Source organism: Solanum dulcamara, chromosome 8 (assembly GCF_947179165.1).
Source record: "Solanum dulcamara chromosome 8, daSolDulc1.2, whole genome shotgun sequence".
NCBI classification, from domain to species: domain Eukaryota; kingdom Viridiplantae; phylum Streptophyta; class Magnoliopsida; order Solanales; family Solanaceae; genus Solanum; species Solanum dulcamara.
Window position 1 is genome coordinate 76546180 of NC_077244.1, and position 26088 is coordinate 76572267.

A 26088-nucleotide genomic window follows, 5' to 3' on the forward strand; every position below is an offset into this window, starting at 1 on the left:
CACCAAAAATGATCTTTAGCGGCAATTAATGTCACGCCCTGGGAGGGTACCCTAGACGTGGGCGGCACTCGATCAAGCGAACCATTTGGTCCAATCACACTTTCATTCAGCCACATTCTATCAGCAGAAGACTTAACTCACAAGAATACTATTCATAAATAAGGCCAAAGGCCAACCATCTATCTAATCAACAACTAGTAGGAATGAAACTAGTCAAAACGAAACAAATCAACACTCTAGTCCATGAAGCCTCTATCAACAATTTAAGAGGTGCCAATAACAGGTTCATGGCTACCATAAATCAAATAATGGGAAGCTAACTCCAAGCTATAAAAACTAAAACTGCGGTATCCTCCCAAAATAGGAGGATTCACCAACTAGCTGGAAGCGAATAGATCTTCAACAGTGCGCCTGTTGATGATCTCTAGTACCTGTCTTTGCATAATTTCATGATGCAGGCCAAATGACGTCAGTACATGAAATGTACGAGTATGTAAAAGGGTAGAATGAAACATACATCAGGGTAGGATCAAATCAGCTCAGAATCTCAACTCAGAAGAAGGAACAACTAAATCAAGATGTCCTAAGTTTAAACAAGAATATGATTTAGACAAGACCAATCATATACAACCCAATCCAATCTATTACAATCCGACTCGGATTACTATCAAGACTATTATGGGAGTTTCTCTTATCCGACAACTATCGCTTATGAGCCAGCGATAGTACAACAAACACATACAATCATACTTTGCCAGGGTAGGAATGAATCAACAATCATGGATCCACAATCAATCAAGTCCTATCATGTCGGGACAGTAATTTGTAAAACATCCAAATTTAATGGTTCAATCCTCTCCTACATTTGGCGACGTAGTTATTGGGTTCGATTATCACCCACTCTTACCCAATTCGGTGCTCGATACTCCTCCCAAGATTCAATGCTCATAAAACTCTATCCAATCAGTTCAATCTAATCATATCGACATGTCTCATGTGGACCCCTATCAATTTATCAATTTTATCACAATCAAACCTTTCAACAAATCATACTATCCAATTAGTCCCAAATCATACTATATATATGGCTACACTTTATGAAATAACACATGAAAAGTAATTGTTCAAGAATTCAAGTCATGAAGATTATCAATCAATTAATAGTATGTAAAGATATTCTAGGGTTTTAGGAAAATTGAGAAAACGTTCGTGGAGGGTTCAAGTCTTTCATAATTTCTATCCAATACATCTATGGGGCATATGGAAAAACTCAATCCATATTTTAAGTTAGTCTTACATACCTTAAAAGCTCCATAAATCTTGATGAAAAATCTTAACTTGAAGAAGAACAATCAGGGTGACCCTTAAAGACTCAAAAACCTTTAATTTGATAAGGCATGATCCAACAACTCATTATAATCTAGGAGATATGATCGTTTGAAGGTGACCCTTATGCGAACTCATTCGAAAACTTAGCCGGTAGAAATTCTTTGGACTTGGCTTGGTGTTAGAGATCCCTTATAACCCTAAAACACATCTAATACACTTCAAATACTTAGGAATTGATCCTAACTCATATATACAACTCGAAGTCACCGAGTTCAATCCTACACGCACATGAAGAATCATTCGGGTCTTGGCATAGAAATTTTTGAGGTGTTACAATTAATTAACAATAATAGTTTAATTGCCACTAAAAATATCTTTTTAGAAGTAATTAACACTCTTTGTAAATATCGCTTAAGCCTAAAGCAACAATGGATCTGATGGCAATTAACTAATGTCTGTAAAGGTTTTAGAATTTTTTATAATGTATATTTATTGTCGCTAAAAATTATTTTTGTTGTAGTGGCTTGTAAGGCCTATTAGTAGAGGCCATTAAGGATATGAGCTTAGCATACACCATTGGACCAGCTACATGAGTTGATGAAATAAGTTGTTAAGGGGTCGTTTGGTAGAGTGTATTAAAATAATACTAAATAGAGTGTATTAGTAATGCTTGTATTGGTTATGCTTGCATTAATTATACATAGAATATTTCTTATGCATTGTTTGGTTTAGTGTATTAAAAAATAAAATGCATTGCATAAAAATATTTATTTACAAAAATATCCTCAACAATTATGATAGAAAAGATGTAAAAGGGATTTTGAGGGGTATTTGAGTTTTTAACCATAACAATACAAACATTAAATCCTCTTGCATTACTAATACCTAGAAATCCATGGTATTAGTAATGCAAGCCTTACTACACAATAGAGTGTATTAGTTATGCATGTCATGAAAAAGTATACCAAACAAAGTACTACTAATACACCTAACTAATGCATGCATTATTTTTGCTAATACACTCTACCAAACGACCCCTAAGTCTTTTATATCTTGGGCCTAAGGTCCTTTTTATATGATATCAGAGTCAAACTTATTTCTAATCTTGATTTAACTAATTTTGACGGTCATTTTATATTGTTAATGCTCCATATGTCCTGCATTAATTGAGGGAATGAGCTAGTTCTTGTCTCCATATGAAAAATCTTGGATAATTTTCATTCCACGAACTATCTTTTTATGTTAAGTCGGGTCCAAGGTTGCAATCATACTCGTGTTTGCCTCATGTATATATGTGTGCTAAATCTAATTAAATTTGTTTATGAAGTCCTACAGGAAACGAAATTTTTTCGTCTCACAAAATTGTGAACCCAAAAATTTGTGGATCCTATAAGTGTATGATTTGGATCCATCTGTCAAACGAACAAAAGCCTGACATAACTATTGTCAACTGTGTGAGGCAGAAAACAAGGTTTTTCGAGAGGGACTATCTACTAGAGCTGGAAGAAGGTCTAAGGAAAGTAGGATAATAACACATGACGAGTACTAAAACAAGCATATCGTATAGTTAAAATTATAAGTCATTCAACTATCAACTCAAAGCGAAATTTCATATTTAATGGCAGACGTGTCGATAGGCTTCATTTTTATGACTATCTCAAATAGGAAACAAATTGTGAAACTGCAATGGAATAATCCCACTGTTGGTAGTGTTTGAAAATAGTGATATATATGCTCTTCTTTTTTCGTAAAAGATATGTGAAGCATCTTGTTCTCAGAATTTTAAATAGCTAAAAATGGACGAGCCCTTGCTTTATAAAGTAGAACTAGATTGATGATCAATGACTACTACATTGGATGGTTAGAAATAAAAGTACAAAAAAGGAACTTTTTTATTTTTCGCTGTATTAAAGAAACAACAGGAGGAAGAGAAAATAATATTAACAATGATTTAAGAATAATACTAGATATATTATTTTTTAAATCTTCTATTCTTTACTCGACTTTTGTGACATTCAGATTTTTGGGACCATCCAAAATGCCAACAACCCACCATTCTATTGTGGGAGTAGTCAACTTCAGCACGTCAGTTTAGTTATCCTCATCAAATCACTTACTTACTATTTTATGGTTCTAATTAGTTAATAGTTCCCTCTCTTCCAAATCAATGAGGAAGAAAGATATAAGTTGACTCTTCCAAAGAACCAAAAGTGAAGCACTACGTTGTGGCCGGAGGGACGGAAAAAGAGTATGATTTGGGAAAAAAATTGGGATTTCCAATGTTTATTCATGCTTAACGGGATGCGTTAATCTTAGGATGTTTTATCTCCTAATTAACCCCATGAGTTTTGAGACGAAGCTTATTTTGAGTCTCGATTAAGAATAGGAGGGACAATTAATTAGTGGCCAAAAGAATTGGAGTGACAACTTTGAAAACTAAGTTAATTTGTATTTCTACATAGGCAAACAGAAATAAATAAATAAATTAGGCTAACAGTAGGTGAACTTTTCTTATTAATTTGTTCAAGTTTTGGCGGAGAATGTTTTCTCATTACTAGACTAGTGGAATATAATTAATATGTGCTAGATAAATTAATCAAGGTTAGCAAAATGATTCGAACATTGCTTTTATTAATATTTTTTTTAAATATAATATCATTAATGTAATAAAGGAAATTATTATCATATTACTTTTACTTGATAGAACATATAGGTAACTGGTCTTATTTTAAGATTACAAATTATACATCGAAAAACATAGCACATAAATATGGTCTTGTCAATACTGTTAGCAATATCTGTTGATCATAAGCAAATGCAAGTTGCAATCAAAAAAGAAATTCCCTTTTGACAATATCCCTACAACATGCCTCCAGCTGGATGTCTAACGTATATAATAAGCATATAATTAATTTAAGTTAAATACGTTACTTTCTCCATTTCAAATTATACGTCGTAATTATTAGCAATAGTTATTTTAAATTATTTATTGTTGTAAAAGTTCACGACAAAATTATTTCATTTTACTCTTTGTACTACTGGTCCTAAAGATTATAGAAACATCTCAAATATTAGTGATGTTTTAATTATTCAAATATCAATAAAGATAAATAGTTAAAAACTTCTTCTAACTAATATTTCTTAAAAGACATATAAAAAAGAATCACTACGTATATATAATTTGAGACGTGTAAGGAAAAATCACCACAAATAAAATATTTAGGAGAGCAAAAGTCTACGAATTTTGAGATTGATGGCGTAAACCAAAATGGATATCAATTTCAGCAAAGAAAATTTCACCTAAATTTGTGGACTTATTAGGAATGTTAAGATAATATTATTCGATCTGATCAATTCTCATTATCTTGAGACTTCAAGGGAAAAAAACAATTTTTCATTGCACTCAAAACAATTGGCTTCATGCCTCAATTCTGTTTTCAGGGTATTCTTCAACAAAATCTTAAGTTTTTTTTTTAATTAACGGGCATAATATTTTGTATGTTTTCGTTTAATTGGAGAAGTTCTAACAAGTTGCTCACCAATTTATAAGCTATTAAACAAAAATAATGTATAAAAAGTTGTATGTATTTCAATGTTATCTAGGTACAATAATTACGTCTCAATCACGAATAAACCAAATCAATTACATATGAATTTAAACCTAAAAGTTCATGCTTCTGTATTTAAATTCATCTCTATTCAATATTATTGCACCATTTTTCCCCACTGGGTTAGCACAAATTTCAAGAGATTAATTATAGGTCTTTCGGCACGATTTCTTATGTGATTTTAGGTCTAACTTTTTAGTAAGTTGACTATAATACAAATCATCAAAGGCTGTGGGAATATGATGAAAAATCTCAACATCATTATTAAAAGGATTAATAATCTTTACGAGAATAGCTAAAAGTAGGTTCGCAGACTTATGAACCACCTTAAGTTCGGAGGTAAGGTTATGTCTCCCTCCTTATATTTTTATATTTTATGTATGATAAGGCTTGGGAGTGCTACTCAACCCCTGACTGTGCACGAGAGGTGAGAGCCTCGTGTAGAGTCCCTTCCCGTTAAAAAAAAAAAAAAGAAGCTTCAAGTAGAAGTAGAATTCGAATTTTGAGTTAATTAGAATTCTAGATTCTAAAAAAATAAAAAATTATTGGATTCTTGATAAATTATTTATACATATTAAATAAATTTTTTAAAGTTTTTAGCAGATAATCCAATTTAGATTTAATAATACATCCCAAAAAAGAATAATCATACTTGTTCAATTTATCTCTTTCAACTTGAATTACATCAAATTATATGGATCCATAATCGATATACTAACTATATTCCTAATTAAAAAGTACCTCCCATATATTGGATGACTTGATACAACTAGAAGTTGATTGAGTAAATATTTTATCATGAATAAATCATAAAATTTAGTATAACTTACATAAATCTCATAGTGTAAGGAACAAATTATATCACATTTCTATCATTTTTCAATTTACAAAAATCCCTTCAAATTTATGTCATCTGGATATATAGGAGCCATCCGGATACATTAATTCTAATACATTAGATAACTTGATTCTTATGTTTAAAAAGGAAATTAAAGGTAAAATTAAGTGTTAATTCCACAAATCATGCAAAATAAATTGATATCTATCTCTTTCACATTCAAATAATTCAAATTTCAAATGGTCTTCTCCCCAATTTATCCCAAATCGTTACAAATTTTCTTGTTCATCTTCTTCGTCGTCCATTTTTTTCTTTTTAGTCATCAATTATCAATTTTTAATTTCTTTTTATATCTTTTCATCTACAATTTTTTGATAATATGAAAATATACCTTTTCTTTTTTCACATTATTGAGCAATTGATTGATTTTTTTTGTGATTTTTGTTGTTAATCTTTTTCTGATACATATGAGTTCGGGTCTATTTTCATATTTAAACTCATGTATTCATGCCTTTAATTATTTACCTAATACATAATTATTAAAAACTGTATAATCAACCATGTATCAATCGTTATTATGTATCTGTAGTCTTTAATTTTTGTTCATATTTATTCAAATTAGAAGGTTAGGTGTTTGTGCACATTACCCAAAAAATGCACTCGATACATAACCTCTAATTTTCTATAGCTAAAGCATTGTGTATCAAATTAATTGGTATGTACATGATACATAATATATATATATTAAAATTCAACAGTTTCAAACTTTATTACATTGTTTGATCTGTTTTCATCCAAATCTTCATCGTCAGATCAATCATAAACACGATCAATATTAGGTAAGTTTAACTGGGTACTCCCAATGCTAAAAGAAAAAGCACCATCCATATGTATCAAGACTTTGAATATGTAAAATAATAATAAAAAAAGAACACAGATGTATGAATTTTCAGATAGAGAAGACGAAAAACTACCTATTCAGAAAGTTGAAATCGATTGAGTGGAGAGAGAATAAGTTTGAAATTCAAAATTGTAATGAATAAAGTAACTACTGATTGAGGGAGTAAAAATAGGAGATATTGGAGGAATGAAAATAAAAGGAGAGAATAAGAAGTGATGTATCCGGATCTGTAGGGTTTAGGAGGAACCTAAAATATATTGGAAAAAATAATAATTCAAACAAACCCCATTATTCGTCCAGCAGATGATCTCACACAATCACCAATAAGGAGAAAATAGTCAAATGACCCTCAATCTATTACCGAATTCTAAACTACACACATACTTTTCAGGGGTCATATGACACTCCTGATTTTTTTTAAATTCAGAATATATATCACCCTAAAACTAGACAACCACATTCTTAACATGTAGTGATGTACACTCGCTGCCAGCTGTCATTTTAAATTTTTTATATTTATTTTTCTCTCTTTATCCAATTTTTCATCTTTATTCTTACTTTATTTCTTTTTTTTCTCTCTTTTATTTTTCATTCCCTTCTTCATTTTTATGTTTTCATCATTTTATACCATCTTTCAAGCACCTTAACGAGTTTAATTATCCGTCTCTTTTCCTCTTAATTTTTTTATTGTGTTCTTTCTTAGTGTTCATCACACCAAATTTGCAATACTTTATAGTTGCCGATGGTTAAATTCTTGGGTCTTCGCTAAACAATAATACAAATTGAAGATAAGATCTGAAGTTGATGAAAGTTATTGATCCAAAATTTATATAGAATAACTAAAAGAAAAGAGAAAAAAAATTGCGTTGAAATTTCTTTTCCGGCGAGGAGGTAGATTATTGGTGTTGATTTTTATCTAATATGAGATTGATAAAATGAAAAAAAAAATGGACGAAGACCCATATCATATACCCCATAACTCATTTTTAGCTTACTTTATGAAATTTTTTATCAAAAAAATTGTTTTACGTGGTTTTAATTGATTGAATTTCTTTGATAATTTTTTTCTTAAAAAAACTTTAGTAATTAAATGAATTTTATGATGGAAGGTGTCCAATAAATTTATTTTTTTTATTTGTTTTTCATTCTTTCTTCTTCGGATTTTTTTGTCTCTTTTCTGTGCAATTCTTTTTGGAGAAGCGAAACTAATGACGATTTGATTTTTTGGATAACATGAGTAATTATTTTAATAATTATTTGATGCTTTTAATAGTGATTTGTAGTGTTAGTTGTGGATAATGGTAAGGCAAATCATGAAAAAATTATTTCAAGATGATGAGTTAATGAGGCTGTTGTGGTGGTGGTGGTTCAAGGTGGAGGAGATGGTAGTGGGTGAGTGTTGAGTTGAGGAGAAAAAAAGGACAAAAAAAAGAAAAAAAAACCGTAACGAGAAGAAAATAAAAGAGAAAAGTAAAAAAAATTATGTTTAACAAAAAGTCAAATGTATTATAATTTTTTTTTATAAAAAATTAAAAGTAAGATGAAAAATAAGGACAAAAGAAAAAAATAAAGTTTTAAGATTTGTTTTGGTCTAGAGTGAAATACACTCACCTTGCCACATAATCATTTTCTATTTCAATTTTAAATAATTCAGAGATGTAATAGGACCCGTAAAGATGGAGTGTGTAGTTGAAAATTGATTATAGCCCGGGAGCTTTTGACTATTTTCCCCACCAATAAGTCTCTATAAAATCCCAGTCTCAGCAAATTCATCATTCATCACAATTCACAACTTTACTGAAAAGAAATTAAAACCTTTTTTTAGTTATCACTCGATTCTTTCTAAGGAAAAAAAAAAGATGTCTTGCTGTGGAGGAAACTGTGGCTGTGGATCTGGCTGCAAGTGCGGCAGTGGCTGTGGAGGGTAAGTTCTTACTAAGATATTTATCTAACATATTATTACTTCCATCGAAGAAAATCAAATGAAAGACTTAATTTCATAAAAAAAAATCGTAGAATCGAGATGATCTAGTTGAGATTTCATTTTTTTCCTTTTACTAAATTTCATTAATTTCTTGATTTTGATGAATTAATTGCAGATGTGGGATGTACCCCGACTTGGAGAGCACCACTACCTTTACCATCATTGAGGGTGTTGCACCTATGAAGAAGTTAGTCTGATTTTAAGAGTTTTCTATATTTTATTATGATCAGTTAATTTATTTTTTTTACGTAGTTTTAAAATATGTGAGTTTTATTTGAAAAAACTTAAAAATCCATCAACATTAAGAAGTATAACACATAAATTAGTCATCTAAAGAATAACTATCTTCTGTAACATGCTGAATTACACGGATAATACGAAATTTCTTTGCCCTATTAAAAAATATATATAATTTACATGAGTTAATTGCAGCTATGGAAAGGTTGAGGGATCTGCTGAGAAAGCAACAGAAGGAGGAAATGGCTGCAAATGTGGATCAAACTGCACATGTGACCCTTGCAACTGTTGAGAGACTAAAATGTTTCTTGTTATATTAATTACTATGTTGTTATTAATAAGACTACAAAGCCATTGAACTTACCATCTGCAAATCTTTTTGATAAAGGTTTGTCTGATGTTTATTTCATGGTTTTTTATGTTTGGTTTCCTAAATCTCATTAGTTATGTTTGTATGAAGGAAGTCAATTTGGTTTGTAACACAACTTTATCATTATGAAATACAAGTTGGCTCCTCCTTTTAGTATATGTACAGTCTTATCGGTTTTTAACACTATGTTCCTTTAATTTTGTTTTACTTTTATGCTACAACCAAATACATATTACATATGTAAAGTAGAAAAGATTTTGCATTGAGAGTGTAAAAAACATTTGTACAATTATGTTATTTAAGAGGTAATTACTAATTACAAGTACTATTATTTAATGAGAAGCACCTTTATTTTAAACTTAAAATAATGAGTAACATGTTATAACAAGCTAAATGATACTGATGATATAAAATTTTCTTGTCCTTATTAATGCATCTAACTTAAATTCATGTTTAGGCAGGAAAGTATAAGCTGCAATAATGAAGGTTAGAAAAACGTCACTACTCACTGCTCTTTATCTTATGTGCAAATTATTGAAGTTGAAATATTTCATTTGCGTGTGAGAAATCATAAACAAAATGATTGGAGGCCTTGAAGTCCTTATGAACTACGCAAGGGATCATTTTCACTACGGTCTTACATATTTTGAATTGGTCTTTAATTTATGCCTTTCATAACTAATACTAGTTTTTTTAATTTTTATATCATAATATTTTCGCAAGTTATAATCGTACATAACTTCAATTTCTAAAAAACTTATGTCATTAGGCATAAATTTAATTGCTAAAAAACCCATTTAAAGAATAAAGCTCCATTTCTCCATCACCATCACCATCACCATCACCTCTGAAAACAACTTAGCTTTGGTGCTTTAGCCTTTATTTACGCTAAGTAGAAAAGATCAAATTTTCTAATCAATAACTACCATGTGTCACAAAGTGGACCAATTGTGTCGTATGACGGAAAAGGTCACTTTTTTTAATAATGGAACATATCTTCCATTAATTTTCTGAGAAATGTTTTCCAGTATTTAATGAGTAGAAAGTATTATTTTTTTTGCAAATATATATTAAAGATTAGCAAAAGTAATAACAAATCGGAAATGTTTTGATGAAATTTTCATGCACTGAAGATTAATAATAATGTTTTAAGTGTTAATTTAGAGCAAATAACATAAACTTAAGATGAATAAGTTCCGTTCAAAAATGAGGACGCCCACACAAAGTCCTAGTTTAATGGGATCAGACTTTCACTATAGAAAGGTTTTCAAGAAACAGAATACTTTGTACGATAGTTTGGATACCAACTTGTGGAATTCTACACTACTACAAAATAACATTGTGTTCTCTCGGTGCAAAAATTTGTGTCCGCCACTTAACTAAGCACAGATACCCCTGTTAAGACTCACCATGCGAGTTCCGTCCAGATTATGACTTTCCCTAGAAGCTGCATTTGTCTGATATCGTGAACCACCATGAGTTCGGGGCTGACCAGTTCTGTCCCTTGATGCTTGCCCTGAGGTAAATCTACCGGCATTATACCCTGTTCGGCCCCCACTGCTTCCTTGTCTGCCTTGTGAAAAGGAGAACTCCTTCCACTTACCAGCCCCTGCAGCAGCATAATCCGGGCCATCCCTACGCCTCTGTTGAAGGCCCTCCAATGAACCCCCACCGATCCTGGACTCCATAGCTCTTTCATTAGTTTCTGATAGAATTGAAAGCTTTTCTGTCAACTGGAATGCCAAACCCTGCAATCTTGTATGCTCAACATCAGGGAAGACCACACAGCGAGTTGGATGATCCCAGTTTGCATGAAGCTGCTCACTGATAATCATTTTGCTCACAATGCTATGAACTTGTGAATCAGAAAGGTCAAACATCCCTGAAAGCTGATCCAAACTCAGAGAGTTATAAGAAGAAGAATATGTAAAAAGATAGGTCCTCAAGGCCTCTTCTTTGATTTTGGCTCTAACCATCTCAAGAACACTCTCTTTATCCTTAAGAAGCCTCCACATATCAAGGGACTTGATAACATCAAAGGTCTTCAGGAAATCTCCCTGCTTGAGGGCTCTTGTGGCTTCCATTACATGGTCCCTAACATTTTCAGGTGGGCCGGTGAATGTTTGTCTCTCACTAATTTCAAGCAATCTCCGGAAGTTCTTGTTTATGACCTTGCGCCTTGTGTCATGACTATTGGCTGCCATGTTTGGCACCTCTAGTAGCATGGCACATATCAGATGGACAGCCTCAAGAAGCTCAAGATTGACATGCATATGATATGGCATCTGACGTCTTCGTTCTATCCTTTCCTGCCAAGGATCAATGTGTCGATTTAATGCTAAGACAAGACTTACAATGAAGAACAGCATAAATAAGTCAGTAAAATAGATGATTATTTGGCTTATTTAATCTGCAGTTAAGGAGTTAGCAAGAATATAGCTTAGCCCTTTGTCTATTCGCAACCATCTTGCATCATTCAACTTATGCTTTCCTTAATATTTCATACGTACTTAAAATTATACAACAATGTTGAAAAACTATTTTCAAACCAAAGCATTCTCACAGTAAGGTTCATGTTTTCCTGATATCCATGAAACCTCCTCCATCAACAACTTAGCTTCTCTCAATTTGCATTAAGTTTTTATTTAGTTCCACTGCTTCCCTGGCAGCCTAGCTAATATCAAGTTTTGAATTATTTTATAGAGACACTGTGCCAGGTTTCACTCATCCATAAACTATAATAATGATGGAATATCAAATCCAAAAACCTCAAAGTACGAATGCAGGATTAATTTACAGGAGTACCTTCTATCTCATTGTAAAGCAAAACAAACTGACAATTGCTTCAATCCAATCGTATTCAAATATAAGGTACAGATTTTGACATTTTATCAGTTTATAATTATCACATTTGACTGCTTTATCAAGGTTAAAAGCACTCCTACTTCATTACCATCTCCACAGTAAAGGCTGGAGAATCTGTTTAAAATCTCTTCATCTGAATCCAAATTTGAAATCTCAAATTCAAAGCAAATAAACAGAGTCAAATATAAAGGCAGTAACAACCTTTTTTGCGACTTAACATAGCATTACAGGAAGAAGTCCAAAGAGAGAGATTGTAAGTGAGTAAACAGGATGGATATTCATGAAGGAAAGGCAAGTTCAAAACTGGTGGAACACATTCCCACATCCTTACCCAGCAAAAAAGAGCAAAAACACTTTGGGTCCTACTATTAGTATGACATAAGAAATGCACATAAATACCGGTATTTCAACCTTAAGCCATGATCCCCCACTCTTATTTTTATTTTTTCCATTGATACACATTATTGTACTTGACGCCACATTTTGAGAACGTGACACTTGGAGCACGTGACAGTAAAGAAGCAAGAAATTGCAATTCTGAAGCTTGAATCCATGCAACAATAAATCAATGTATGAGACACGAAATAAAGGAAATATCTCGCTTAAAGGAGCAAATACATGACATACATACTGCCAAACAGCAAAAATAAATACCTGTTCCGGGGTCTTCTCATGATATCTGCTTTGGGAGACACCTTGTGCAAGTAATTCCTTCACCCTGCCAGCAGAATACAGTTCAGAAAGGCAACCCTGTGCTTCTGTAACAAGTCCCACCCTGAATGCACAGAGACCAAGCTGAGCCATGGCTCTGTTAAAAAGAATCTGAGTTGAAATGTCCATGTGCTGGATATTATCCTGCAAGTGACTCATTAACAAGATGTCACGGGATACTGAAAACTCATCGAAGAGAGCATGATTGTATATGTCACAGAGCATTGCACGTGCCTTGATCCGCTCATCGCCATGTTTGTAAATGAGCGAAACAAGGACGTCCATCAATGACCTGCTGCTCTCTCCAAAGGCGGGTTTCCTGGGCACAAGCTCAGGAGTTGGAACAAATGCTAGTGGACCTTTACTCTCCTCAGCCACCTTGTTCTTGTCAGCAGACTCTCCCTCTCCTTCTCCTTCTGCTAGTTCAGCCAACTTCCTCATAGCATCATACACCTCTTGTGGTTTATAATAAATGAACTCAACCTGTTTAAGAGCCACTTTTGCAGCAGCCATGTAGTCCCCCACGCGCACTAAATAATCTTGGACATTTTGAGCAAGAACCAAGAACAATGGCTCATCCCTCAGCCTCTCAACATATTCACGAGTATGTGGATCAATAACCTGCAAGCTCTTAAAAAATTCAACTTCTATCCTTTCAACAAAGGCTACCAAGTTCCCCCAGATCCTTATTGTCCCTGTGTAGTCTGATCCCTTCTGGGTTTCATTCTCATCAGGCTCGACCATGTCATCAACTACAATATTAGGGTATTGGGTCAACATGTCAAGTACAACAACAACAACAACCCAGTGAAATCCCACAACGTGGGGTCTGGGAGGGTCAACATGTCAAGTATGGTAAGCATATTCTGCACACACTTTTTCCATGCGTTTACCGGCATGTGCCCTCTGAGACTTGGATTAACATCAAATTGGGAAGAGACAACACTGAAAAGAATTTCAAGCTTCTGAGCTGGGGTCTTGGCCACCTTGGTCAAGAAGGTGAGCTGCTCAACCAATTCAATCCTTCCAGTCCCCTTCCTACCCCTAGAAGCGACAATTTCCTTAAACTTCTTGTTGACTGTATCCCACGTGATTTGACTTGGGTCATTGAACTGTTTATCCATTAGTTTGTCTTTCTTACTCAGCATGGTCTCCCACCCCTTTGCCTTAGCGGGACCTTTATTAACACCATCTTCCTCTTCGGTTGCAGCTGCAATCTTTGTAGGGTCCTCCTCAAATTCCTCTTCTGACTCTTCATCATCCCCACCTTCATCCTCACTATCAGGAGGATTCTCCCTATATTTGTTGATCAGCTCTTCATACTGTTTATTATTATTTTTTAACTTCTGTTTCATTGAATTCAAGGCTTTGGCATTGCTACTACTCATCTTCTTCTTTGCCTCCTTATTGGCCAAAGCCTGAGTCAAAAAGTCCTCCAGCGTCACTAATGCTTTGATGTACAGATTTGGAGCTCTAGCTGACTCTGTGATGCGCATGACCTTCTCCAGCTGCTTATTGATCTTGTAGAAGCTCTCTTGCAGACTGACCCAGTCATTGATCTTCATGTTATTCTTCATCTGATCAACTGTAGCTGACAATTCATCAAAGCGCTTGTCCTTGGCTGACCGGACAACACGCTTCTGCCCATCTGACTCGTCACTATCACTATCATCAGCTGCAAGATACCTCGATCCAGCCTCTGTAGTGGCAGTCTCAGTTGGTCCCTCATCCTGCTGCTCATAATCACTCTCCTCCTCCTCCTCAGTCTCACTGTCACCCTGTTAAAGACCGTGAAAATTAGAGATCAGGTTTGACCAACATAAAGGGTCAGTTTAAGCAGAATGGAGCATGCATATGTCTAAGATAAAGACTTAACATTTACAAGAAATTTAAGTACTCCGATTTCAAGGCTCCTAAGACTTCCTTTCAGAACAGCATAATTATTATATACGTGGTGTTTGGTATGGAGGAAGAATTCTACAGAAAAAGTTTTTTTTTCTTAAATCATTCAGTATTAAAAATATAAAAACAAACAACATACTGCAATTATATAAGGTGATTGGAGCACTAGATATAAGAATACGAGTTTTGGTGATATTCTTGAATATTAAAGGTTGAAAAAGTTTCAGTTTGAAGCATATAATATTAAGTAAGGAGTCGTTTGGTTGAGAACACGTTATCCCAGGTTTAATTTTCCTGGGATTAGTTATTTTGGGATAAGGTGGGATAACTTATCCCACCATTTATATAGGATAACTTATCCCATCACTATGGTATAAATGGTGGGATAAGTTATCCCAAGCCTGTCAACCACACAAGACACCAAAATTTAATCCCCGAACTATTTTTTTATCGCTGAATTATTTATGTTTATCCCTTACACCAAACGACCTAAGAGTTGTGATATTTGTAAAGAAAAATGGCTTCCAGTGAGAAGTACTTCCAATCCCTTTTTAATAGTTCAAGATAATCAAACAATGTGCAAATATTTTCATCAAATAGAATGAATTTAAACATGTTCCATCAATACCAAAACACGGCCCATATTGCCATCATACAAGAATGTTTTTCATAATAATTTCTTTCAGAAAAGTTTAGCTAATTCAAAAGAAAAATTATCACTATAATCTGCGAAGAATAGTCCATAAAGTGATAAAACCTAAACCAAAAAGGGAACAAATAAAAATAAGATCTTTACTCTAACAGAGAAAAATATTCGAAAGTCTGACACCTCTTTCAACGGAATTGAATGTTATAAGCAAATTTCAAACGATAATTTAATTACCTGATTCCAAAAACGCGAAGCCATCTTCTTCAACAATAAGTTCTCGTGATAACACAAGTATAAAAAACTGCATACCACAAATCAAAATCAAAATAAGAATTATGTATGAAATAAATCTAACACAAAAAAAAGATACATTTAATTGAATCATAAACAGATGGAACCTGCAGACTAAGATGAATTTTACACAAAGATCGCTGAGAAGAGAGCCAAAAAACTGAAAGATGAATGGCGTTTTTCCGATTTGAAATCCTAAGGACCCTGTTTGGAAGGCCGTTAAATTGGGCTGGAAAGTACTTGGTCGCCTAGTGGAGATTTATAAGGCTTGGGCCATCTAGTATTAGGCCCAAATATGTTTTATCCTAGTGGTGGCAAATGGACGGATTAGGTCAAATTTAGACGAGTTAAAAATGGGTTGGATAAAAATGGACAGGTAATATGGATAAAAAATGGATTGGGTAAATATGAATAGAGTAAATTACAATTCTAACCCATTTTTATGATCTCCTAAAGTGAATTGGTGACTTATAAGGAAATGTTGCTTTAGGAAGAAGATTTAATTATGTCTCTCACTCAAAGTTGCTATAGTGTAAGAAAAAAATTCAACAATTGTGAGAATTTCAAGAAAGATTAGAGTTACCTGTGTGGTTTAATTATGTTAATTTTTTTATCCTTTTTATCTATTACTATTGCAACAACCAAAAAAGATTAGAATATTTATCATTTTACAAAATGAAGAAGTATTTATGTTCTTCAATTCCATCCTTAATGATATGACAATTTTAAATGACCAATAAGAATAGCGGGATATAAATACTATTTATTTAGCACTAGCATTATACTTTAGTTTCCACTTTATCGGTCATGCCTTTAAAGTAAGTATATATATATATATATATATATATATATATATATATATATATATATAATATTTGTTTAATTATTGAAATATAATTTATGTAAAAAGATAAATTAAATTTATTTTTTTTATGTTTGATTTCATAAGAATAATTCATAAACCTCGTAATTCAGTAAAAAAAAAAGTAGATAAAATTGTGCAATAGAAAGGCTGGCAGAGGTACAACTTTTTAAACTTATATACTTCCATTTTTTACCATAAAACACATTACATATAAAGGTAATTAATATAATAGTAAAAAATAAAAAAATAATATCTTAAGTTAAAAAGTGGGCTAACCTTTACATGGTGAAGGGGATTTAATTGTAAGAATGGTTATGTCTAGGGCTGAACACGAAAAATTTAAAAACCGAACCAAACCGATAACCAAACCAAATCGGAAAAAAAAACCGACATTTATTTGGTTTGATTTGGTTTGGTTTTTAAATTTAAAAACCGACTATATTTGGTTTGGTTTTGGTTTCAAGTCTAAAAAAAACCGAAAAAACCGAACCAAACCGACTTTATATATACATATTTTAAAAATTAAATTTGTATATATATGTGTGTGTATTTTAATTTTTTTATGAAAAAAATACAATTTATATTGAGTTTTTATATTTTTGATCTTGGGCCATTCTTTTGAATTATACTAAATAAAGTAAAAATAAATAAAATATAGACTTCATACATAGAAAAGCTACTCACAATTACAAATAGTAAAACTTTAGGTGAGTCATTCTCTATTATTAAACATGTATGCGTCAATCTTGGCTAGTAGCTACTGGCTACAATGAAATTTATAATAAGAAAATACTTTTGAAATTTATTTTCTGTTTATTCAAATAGTGACTACAAGGTATTTTAAAAACCGACAAAAACCGACAAAAACCGAAAAAACCGAAAAAACCGATAAAAACCGACAAAAACCGAATAGTAAAAACCGATATCATTTGGTTTGGTTTGATTTGACAATTTGAAAAACCGACTCAATTGGTTTGGTTATTTTTTAATTAAAAACCGATCCAAACCGAACCGTGAGCACCCCTAGTTATGTCTAATAAGTTTGGATACCCAAACTGAATAGAAGAAACTTATATTACTTATATTTTATCCTGTGATTTACCCATTTTCAGTGGGTTGAATATGGGTAGAACCCATATTTGACCATTATTAAAATTCACTCACCCAACCCATTTAAATATGGACGGGTTAGCAAAAAATGAATTAGGATTGCCAGTCCAGTATTCTCTTTTAACTCCTTTGAGGACATACCTTAAAATAGTATAATAATAAAAAAAAAAGGGCAGCCCGGTGCACTTAAGCTCCCGCTATGCGCAGGGTCCGGGGAAGGGCCCGACCACAAGGGTCTGTTGTACGCAGTCTTACCTTGCATTTTTGCCAGAGGCTGTTTCCAAGGCTTGAAACAGATTAGTATTATTTGTATACATTTTATTATTTTTAATTTAAGATTATTTCGTCTTATCATAATAAAATTAAAACAAAAAGTAATTTTATAATAATAAAAGTTCTCTAACAAGTCACAAATCTATCTTTAATTAGTAGCTAGCTATTCATTATGACCTATCTTTAACTACATCATCATTAAAACGTGCATATATGGATCTTCCAAAATAACTTTGTTTCATGTGAGTGTAGTTATATTCCGTCATCTTTTCACACCTTCATTTACCATGTTTTCACACATACTGACTAATATATATGTACGATACAAAATATGTCCAAACCATCTTGCATACTACTTGCACCTTCTGATAAATATTAGTCATTTTTTTAATCTTATTTAATTAGGAAATGGCCATACATTTTACTTATGGATAGGTTGGACTTAATTAGCAGCTCAACATTCACTCACATTGGTAGTCTTATAGTTATTTGTTAAGCTTATCTTTCACTTTGCTAGTCATCCTTCTGTCACATAACACTCTGGTAGCAATTCTTAATTTTAACCATCCAATTATAATCCTCTGAGACTATGCCTAACATCTTGATCTATCATTTCATTATCTAACGAGCCTATATATATCAATTTGGCTCTACAATCTCGTCTAGTCTCGACATATTTGAGAAATATGAATTAGAATGAGAAATTTCAAGAAAAGACGATGTAGCTGATTTAATAGTCAAAGAATCTAGCTAACTATAGCAAAAGTAAAATTTTACTTTTCTTCAAATATACACACTGTATAATTACTAAGAATATATTAAGTGCAATGATACTCCTTACTCTTCTTGATGAGTTCACACATTTATTTAAGTAAAAGTAAAAATTTAGGAACTTCAAAGTGGCAAGTGTACTAGAGATTATACTACTAGTCATAATAAGAAGCTGCTAAGCAAAGGGGAATTTTCTTGTGCATAGTAATCCCCAAAGCTTCTTCCATATCAAGATCCTTAGGTAGCATTCCTTCAGGAAGTGCCCAATTATAATGAAATAATAAATTAGCAATTGCAAGCTCAACAAGTAGTATAGAAAAATTAATTCCTGGACACCCTCTTCTCCCTGCCCCAAATGGCAAAAACTCATAATTTTGGCCTCTATAATCAATCTCCTTGTTCAAGAATCTCTCTGGTATAAATGTCAATGGATTTTCCCAGTATTTTGGATCAGTCCCAATTGTTGTCGCGTTGATGAGGACTCTTGTATTTTCTGGGATTTCGTAGTCCATTATTTTGCAACTAGAAGTTGTTACTCGAGGGACTAATAATGGGGCTGGTGGATGAAGTCTAAGTGCTTCTTTTATGACCAATTTCATGTATTCGAGTTTGTAAAGATCAGTTTCTTGCACCTTTAGTTTTCCCTTGGCAACTTGTCTCACTTCTTGTTGAATTTTTTTCATGACTCTTGGATTTAATATGAGTTCTGCCATGACCCATTCTATAGTTGTTGCTGATGTATCAGTCCCCGCTATGAATATATCCTACATACCACGCATAATGATGTTCAGTTTATCAAGAGAAACATAAAAGAAAGTCAATGTTAATATTGTTCTAGCTAGTGTGACAAAGTCACTGTTATATATACTGGCTAGTTTAGATCATTTCAAGGTAAGAAAAAACAAAATAATGAAAATTAATATGTAATGTAAAAATAATTCTTTAAAAATGTGACTGATGGCCTCACATTTATATTGTGCATACAGAGGAAAGGATGGGATCAAGATCAACCCAACTATTTTGTTTGGTTATACAACTGTTGTCGTGACTTTTTATTTATAACCACTCAATTTACCAATTTAATTATCTTGTGCGTGTAAGGTCAATTCCTCCTCCTACTAGCACACCAGGACAATTCCTAATAAAATTAGTAATACAACCTTTTAACCTTTCAACAGTTGTATAGAAAATTATCGCAAAAAAATAGAAGTAGAAAAAGCAAAGGACAAACTTACCGCAAGAAGACCCTTGATGTGACTATCGTGAAGAGGAACATCTCGGTTCGGATCCTTTTGAATTCGAAGCAATACATCAACAAGATCTTCATCATCCCTGTGTTTAATCCAATTTCTTGAATAAACATGATCCTCTATTACTTTGTCATAGTACTTATCCAATTCTCTAAAATTCTTTTCCAATCTTTCATCTAGCCCATTAAATTTGTTCATCCATGCCAATTTTGGAAAATAATCAGCAATATTAAACTCACCCAACAATTCTTGTGTGTCATAAAGAATTTCATGAAACTTTTTCTCCCCATTATTTTCTCCACTTTCATCATTCCCTTTCCCAAAAGCCACACGACAAACAACGTTATTCGACAAGGTTAGTGCCAACGCACTTATGTTAATATATGAGTTCGAAGAATTGCCAACTTCTTCAACCAAACGACTCACTTCCTCATCTCGAATTGACGAGAAACTTTCTACTCTTTTTGTGCTTAGCAACTCCAACACTAGAATTTTCCGAGCCTCTCTCCAGTAATTACCTGTTGATGACATAATTAAGCAAGCAATTAATATTAATATATATATATATATATACACACTCTACACCGACTTTTTATACAACAACAACAAACCCAGTATAGTCCCACCATGTGGGGTCTAGGGAGTGTAGAGTGTACGCAGACCTAATCCCTATCTTGAAAGGTAGGATGACTATTTCCGAAAGACTCTTGACTCAATAGAGGAAAATAAGATAAAAGGTCAGATAGGGACAAGCATATCGAAAACAAGATGAAAACAAGAAATGACAAAAGTGAGAAAGTCATGATAGAATAGTACGAAAAGAAAGAGGCATTAACTACTATAAATAAATAAGATAATTAAAGTACAATGGCTCCACACCTATAAACAGTAATACAATGCAGAAATTAAATGACAATAAACAATAAGCAGAACTACAACTACTATGGTATAAGATTAGTCACCTAACATTTTATCCTAATCTGAGTCCTCCACAAAAGAAATTATAATGCGCTGATGCGCCTATACCGACTTTTTATGTTAAAAGAAAAATCACATAATTCAATATGATATCAAAGCAATCATAAATGTTTAAGTGTTTCAAAATTTTACACCCACTCAAGGGCGTATCTACTCAGGTCTTAGGAGGAAGAGTGCCACGTGGCACGCCACCCCCAAACCTCAGTAGAAACTCATATACTCTATGTATATATTTGAAGAAAATCCATATACACAGATATACTAAATGATGATGTTTGTGCTTAACAGTTTGACATATGTAATCTCTAAATCCTATATCTGCCTCTGTTGTCGCACTCATTGTTTAAAAATATTTGTCCATATAAAAAAAAAGATGAATCTACGACCAGACGTGAAGGGTCGATTAAAGTAGGTCTAAAATCTAATTTTACATGTTATCAGAACATGATCCATCACCCTCAATGTTGGTCCTTCAAAATTAAAATTGTCCATACACTAGATGCTAAACACTAGGCGTGAACTGGGGTGTTAAAAGAATGACAAAAGTCCTATATTAGTGGTTAATGAGAACGGTGGAATTCTTATAAGATTTGGACAATCCTCATCTCTTTGAACTAGCTTTTGGGATGTGAATTAGGCCAAAAACCAATGTAATTAAATAGATAAAAATAAATATGTATTTTCTCTAACAACTTACCGTAAGGAGCAAAAGACACGTTACAACAATTATAGCTAAGTCTTTTTGCAGCATATAAGGCAGGGCGGCCAGCGAAAGCAACATCATGTGCTCTAAAGATCTCTTTTGCAACATCAGCGGAGGATACAAGCAGAGTTGGGACAGAACCTAATTGCAAGAGAATGAAATCACCATATTCATTAGAAAGTTTTTGAAGTGAACGATGAGGCAATTTTCCAAGTTGATGAAGGTTTCCTATAATAGGCAGTTTACTAGGACTTGGAGGGAGCTTTTTAGCTTTGTTTTTCTTCTTTGTGAAAAAAAATATTAGTGTGAACAAAAGGAGAAAGAAAGAAGATAACATTTTCAAGAAAAAAATGAAACTCATTTTTTCTCGAGGTTACGTTTGTAGAGAAGTAACGATCTTTCTCTATTATAGATAAGGAAACAAAAACCAATTTGGCACGTATTTACTAGTCTAGAAACTTTGAAATATTTGCTGCCCTAGTAGTCCAACTTGTAGAGAGAATACAATTTGCTATTTCCTTCGTTGACAGGAAAGAACACAAAGGCCTAATGGTGAGAAAGAATTCATCAGACACCTAACCGATCGAAACTCGTAACAGATTGAAACTGGTACAATTTAATTTGACTAGGTACGAAATTTTAAAAAATAAGAAAGGCATAAATTTTATGATATGAAATTGAAAATGTATGTAGTGTATCAAAATGTTCACTAAATCTAATTACTATCTTAAACATATCTGTAAATAACAAATTTTCGAGCCGAGAAAAATAAATAATCAAGACCGAAAAATTGGAGTAACAAATAGTAATATTTGATTTCAAAATGTAGTGTGTGTTACAATCTCTATGATAATCCTCTGATTCTTCAAATAATATGGAATATATTGAACTTGAATTTGATTTAGAGTCAATGGCTTGAATAGCTTGATCTTGAATTTTCGTCTTTAAATTTGGATTTGAATTATTCGTCACGAACACTTGTACGCTTATGACGAATAATAAGTATGAACAAGTAACTTGATCTTGAAATTCTTGATATTTTCCTTCGTTTTTGATCTTGAACTTGAACTTGAATTTGATTACTTGAACTTTGTAGCTTTGTAGAAAATTTGTGGTCTTTGATCCACGAGCTCTCTTCTTGCTTCTTGTTCTTGTTCCACCCCCTGAGAATAATGAGGACCCCTATTTATAGTTGTAGGAAGTGGTATGAGGTGTGATTTGATTGGTTGGTTTGAACTGCACCAATCAGATTTCTTTGGTGAAGACCTTTAATATGATTGGTCAGAACATGTCACATATATACACATGTCATTATTCTAGTGACTCATTTAATTTGACTTAAATTGCCACATAACTTAGACAAGTGACATGATTTTAGTAGCTTATTTAATTTGACTTGGATTGTCACATAATTTTGGCACATGACATGATTCTAACGGCTTATTTAATTTGACTTGGATTGTCATATAACTTTGACACGTGGTATGATTTTAGTGGCTCATTTAATTTGATTGCCACAAAACTTTGACACATGGTGTGCTTTTAGTGGATCATTTATTTGACTTGGATTGTCACATCATTTGGACTATTTTCTTGAATTTAATATAATCCAAATTAATTTACCAATTTAAATCCAATATAATTTTAATATTTACAGTATCATATATACTATTATATTTTAATAAATAAAATTACTATTACTTTATATTTGAAACATACATAAAGAAAAAATAAGACGGAAACAATAAATAATCAAGCCGTCTTAAAAGACAAGAAAGGTGAGTCATTAAAGATATTGTTTTTTATATTAGTAAGTCAGGTTGAACGAGTGGAATTAAAAAAAATCAAGAACTGTGTTCCCACGTTATACATCTCCTAACCATATGTTTGTTTTCTCTATCGATAATTCAATATGCTAATGAGTGTAAAAAGTATGAATTTTGTTACGCAACTTCTTTTCCTTCTTTTTTTCACCACTTAATTTATTCCTCTTTATTTATTTTGGTCGATAGATAATGAATGCAAATTGATGATGAGATTGTCGGTAGTTAACATCAATAAAAGAAAATACTTCACATAGATAATGAAGAGTATTTTGCCTAGATATGTAAATGAAGTTATGAAGACGACCAACATAACATGCTACGTAATAAAAACTACTATTTCCGTCCAAAAACTTAAGGACAATGACCGGTAGTTGTTGTAATAGCGTGCTGATCAGCTGATCTTGACACTACTTTCGTCCTAAGTATAAGTGTTATTGTAACTCATTTTACGTTCATTAAAAACTTTCTATTTCATAGTAGTTGATCATATTTTTGAAAATAATTGTCTCATGTTAAAAAAAGTATTTTTTTTTGTTCACTCTTCATTTTTACTTGTCACTTTTAAACATATCAAAAAAAGATAATTATATTTTTTTCATGCTTTACCTTTAGCAATAATTACTTATTTCTTAAATTATTTTTCAAAAACTAATATTAAATATCATTAATTAATAGGAATAATGTGGTAAAATAATTATTTCAATTACTATTCTCTTAGTTAATGAATGTGTCAAATTTAAATATGACAAATAAAAATAAAGAAAAAAAATAATTTTTATAATACAATACAAGTATGTATCCAAAATATAAACACCACTTCTTATAAAATAGAGCAATATATAACAAATTTCACGTGTAGAAAACGATTGGAATACTGAGAAATATCTCTACACCTATTATTAGTTTCCGGTTAATGTGACAGTTTGGTTCTAAAAATGTCAAAGTCTCAACCACCTATGATGACTTTGATACATCGATTTGATACATAAATCTTTTTTATGATATATCGCTAGTTAATACAATTAAAAACACAATGTATCAGTAAAACATAAGTTTTTATGTTATTTTTATTGTGTTTATGATATATTAGGTGTTATAAGTTGATTCATAAGTTTTATTGATATTACAATGTTTGGTTTGTATCAACTAGCGATGTATCATGAAAAGGACTTATGTATCAAATCGCGATGTATCAGCGTCATTCCTATGTATTAAAAATCTGGAAAAAAAAAATTCGGATAATTACCAAAAAAATTAAGATAAATTATAATTGAACTTTTTCACTATAAAATTTTGAAAAAGTTACCTTTTTATATTATTGAGATATCAATGTTTTTACCGTCTAAAATATGGAGCTTTTCTATTCTTTATATTAACAGATAGCCACGTCTACAAATCCATTCGGATTAATAAGAAATCCGTCCAAATATCTATACCCATCCATACACTAACATCCTAATAATTTAACTCAAACCAAAACACTCCTAAATTCTGAAATATAACCCAAGAATATTTGAACCAGATGCAAAATTTCTCCGCAAACATTAACACACAAATAAAAATTGAAACTTTGAAGGGAAAACCAACTTTAAATTTAAAAAAAAAAAAAAACGAGCAAAAGATCATTTTTTTAAAATCCAAATATATCAGACGCAAGGAAACAAATTCGAAACTAACAAAATACAACAGAAATCTGAAGCAAGAACAGAAGAAAATTCCAACCCAAATGCTAAATTGATTCAAAAATAACCCAAAATTCGAAAAAACTTAAAGAAAAATCAAACCCAGATGCTAAAATACTTCAAATTAATCACATTCTAGATTAAAGATTAAAACTTTGAAAGGAACAAGTGAAAAGGGTACTTTTGGGTTGTTCATAAGAAGAAGAGGACGACGACAAAGAGCCATGAATTGCAGATGAAGAAGTGAAAGCCAAAATCATCTCTACAACACAGAGAGATTTCACACACACAAAAAAAATTGCTAATTGATCCGCTACTCCATTAACTTTCTGAAAACATGTTTGATTGATTTTCTTCTTGCCTCAGTTAATTTTAAAACACTTACATCTTCTTTTTCTCTTTTTCTTTTTTGGGACTAACTAATTTCTGATATTACTATTATTTTTTTTGATACTTGCATTTGAAATCTGACTAAATCTTGATATCAACTTTCTCTTTAGATGTTATATCACCCCTCTAAATATTAATCTGCACTTGGCATTTACAATCTAATCATGTAACTTATTATTCCCTCTTCTTCATATTAAGTAAATTGCTAATATATTTTTTTGTATGGTTTAAAATAAGTTAATATATTTTTTTGTATGGTTTAAAATAAGTGAATAATTTAAAGTAAAATAAAATTATTGGATTTTTTTCTTCATATTTATGTTTTATTTAGCGATGTTTTTAACTACTTTGCATTTAATTTGAAAATAATCAAAAGGTAATAGCAGAAAATAACATTTAATTTTTGTTCTTAAATATATTTTTTTAAAAAAAAATAGGTTTGAAAAACATGAAATATGATTTTAAATGTGGATATTTTGAAAAATCTAGTAAAATTATTTGAAATTTTCCTGATCAAATATTGTTTTATTAAAAAAAATATATATTTTGGGAAAA

At 31.9% G+C, this 26088-nt stretch overlaps 3 protein-coding genes across 3 annotated transcripts; 1 reads left to right on the forward strand and 2 right to left on the reverse strand.

The window, feature by feature from the left end:
- The first annotated feature begins 8444 nt into the window (after nucleotides 1-8444).
- LOC129898582 (metallothionein-like protein type 2) lies at nucleotides 8445-9423 on the forward strand. Its single transcript, XM_055973173.1, has 3 exons — nucleotides 8445-8600; nucleotides 8776-8847; nucleotides 9093-9423. The coding sequence occupies exons 1-3, from the start codon at nucleotides 8536-8538 to the stop codon at nucleotides 9187-9189; spliced, it is 234 nt and encodes a 77-aa protein (XP_055829148.1). The 5' UTR covers nucleotides 8445-8535; the 3' UTR covers nucleotides 9190-9423.
- Nucleotides 9424-10395: 972 nt separating this feature from the next.
- On the reverse strand, nucleotides 10396-15900 carry LOC129899520 (eukaryotic translation initiation factor 3 subunit C-like). Its single transcript, XM_055974520.1, has 5 exons — nucleotides 15793-15900; nucleotides 15629-15695; nucleotides 13689-14621; nucleotides 12787-13623; nucleotides 10396-11576 (listed from the first exon to the last, which is right to left on the reverse strand). The coding sequence occupies exons 2-5, from the start codon at nucleotides 15650-15652 to the stop codon at nucleotides 10647-10649; spliced, it is 2724 nt and encodes a 907-aa protein (XP_055830495.1). The 5' UTR covers nucleotides 15653-15695; nucleotides 15793-15900; the 3' UTR covers nucleotides 10396-10646.
- A 2825-nt stretch (nucleotides 15901-18725) lies between these two features.
- Nucleotides 18726-22035, reverse strand: LOC129900991 (cytochrome P450 71A9-like). Its single transcript, XM_055976093.1, has 3 exons — nucleotides 21630-22035; nucleotides 19940-20472; nucleotides 18726-19468 (listed from the first exon to the last, which is right to left on the reverse strand). Exons 1-3 carry the CDS (start codon nucleotides 21994-21996, stop codon nucleotides 18860-18862), a joined length of 1509 nt encoding a protein of 502 aa, XP_055832068.1. The 5' UTR covers nucleotides 21997-22035; the 3' UTR covers nucleotides 18726-18859.
- Nucleotides 22036-26088: the final 4053 nt, after the last annotated feature.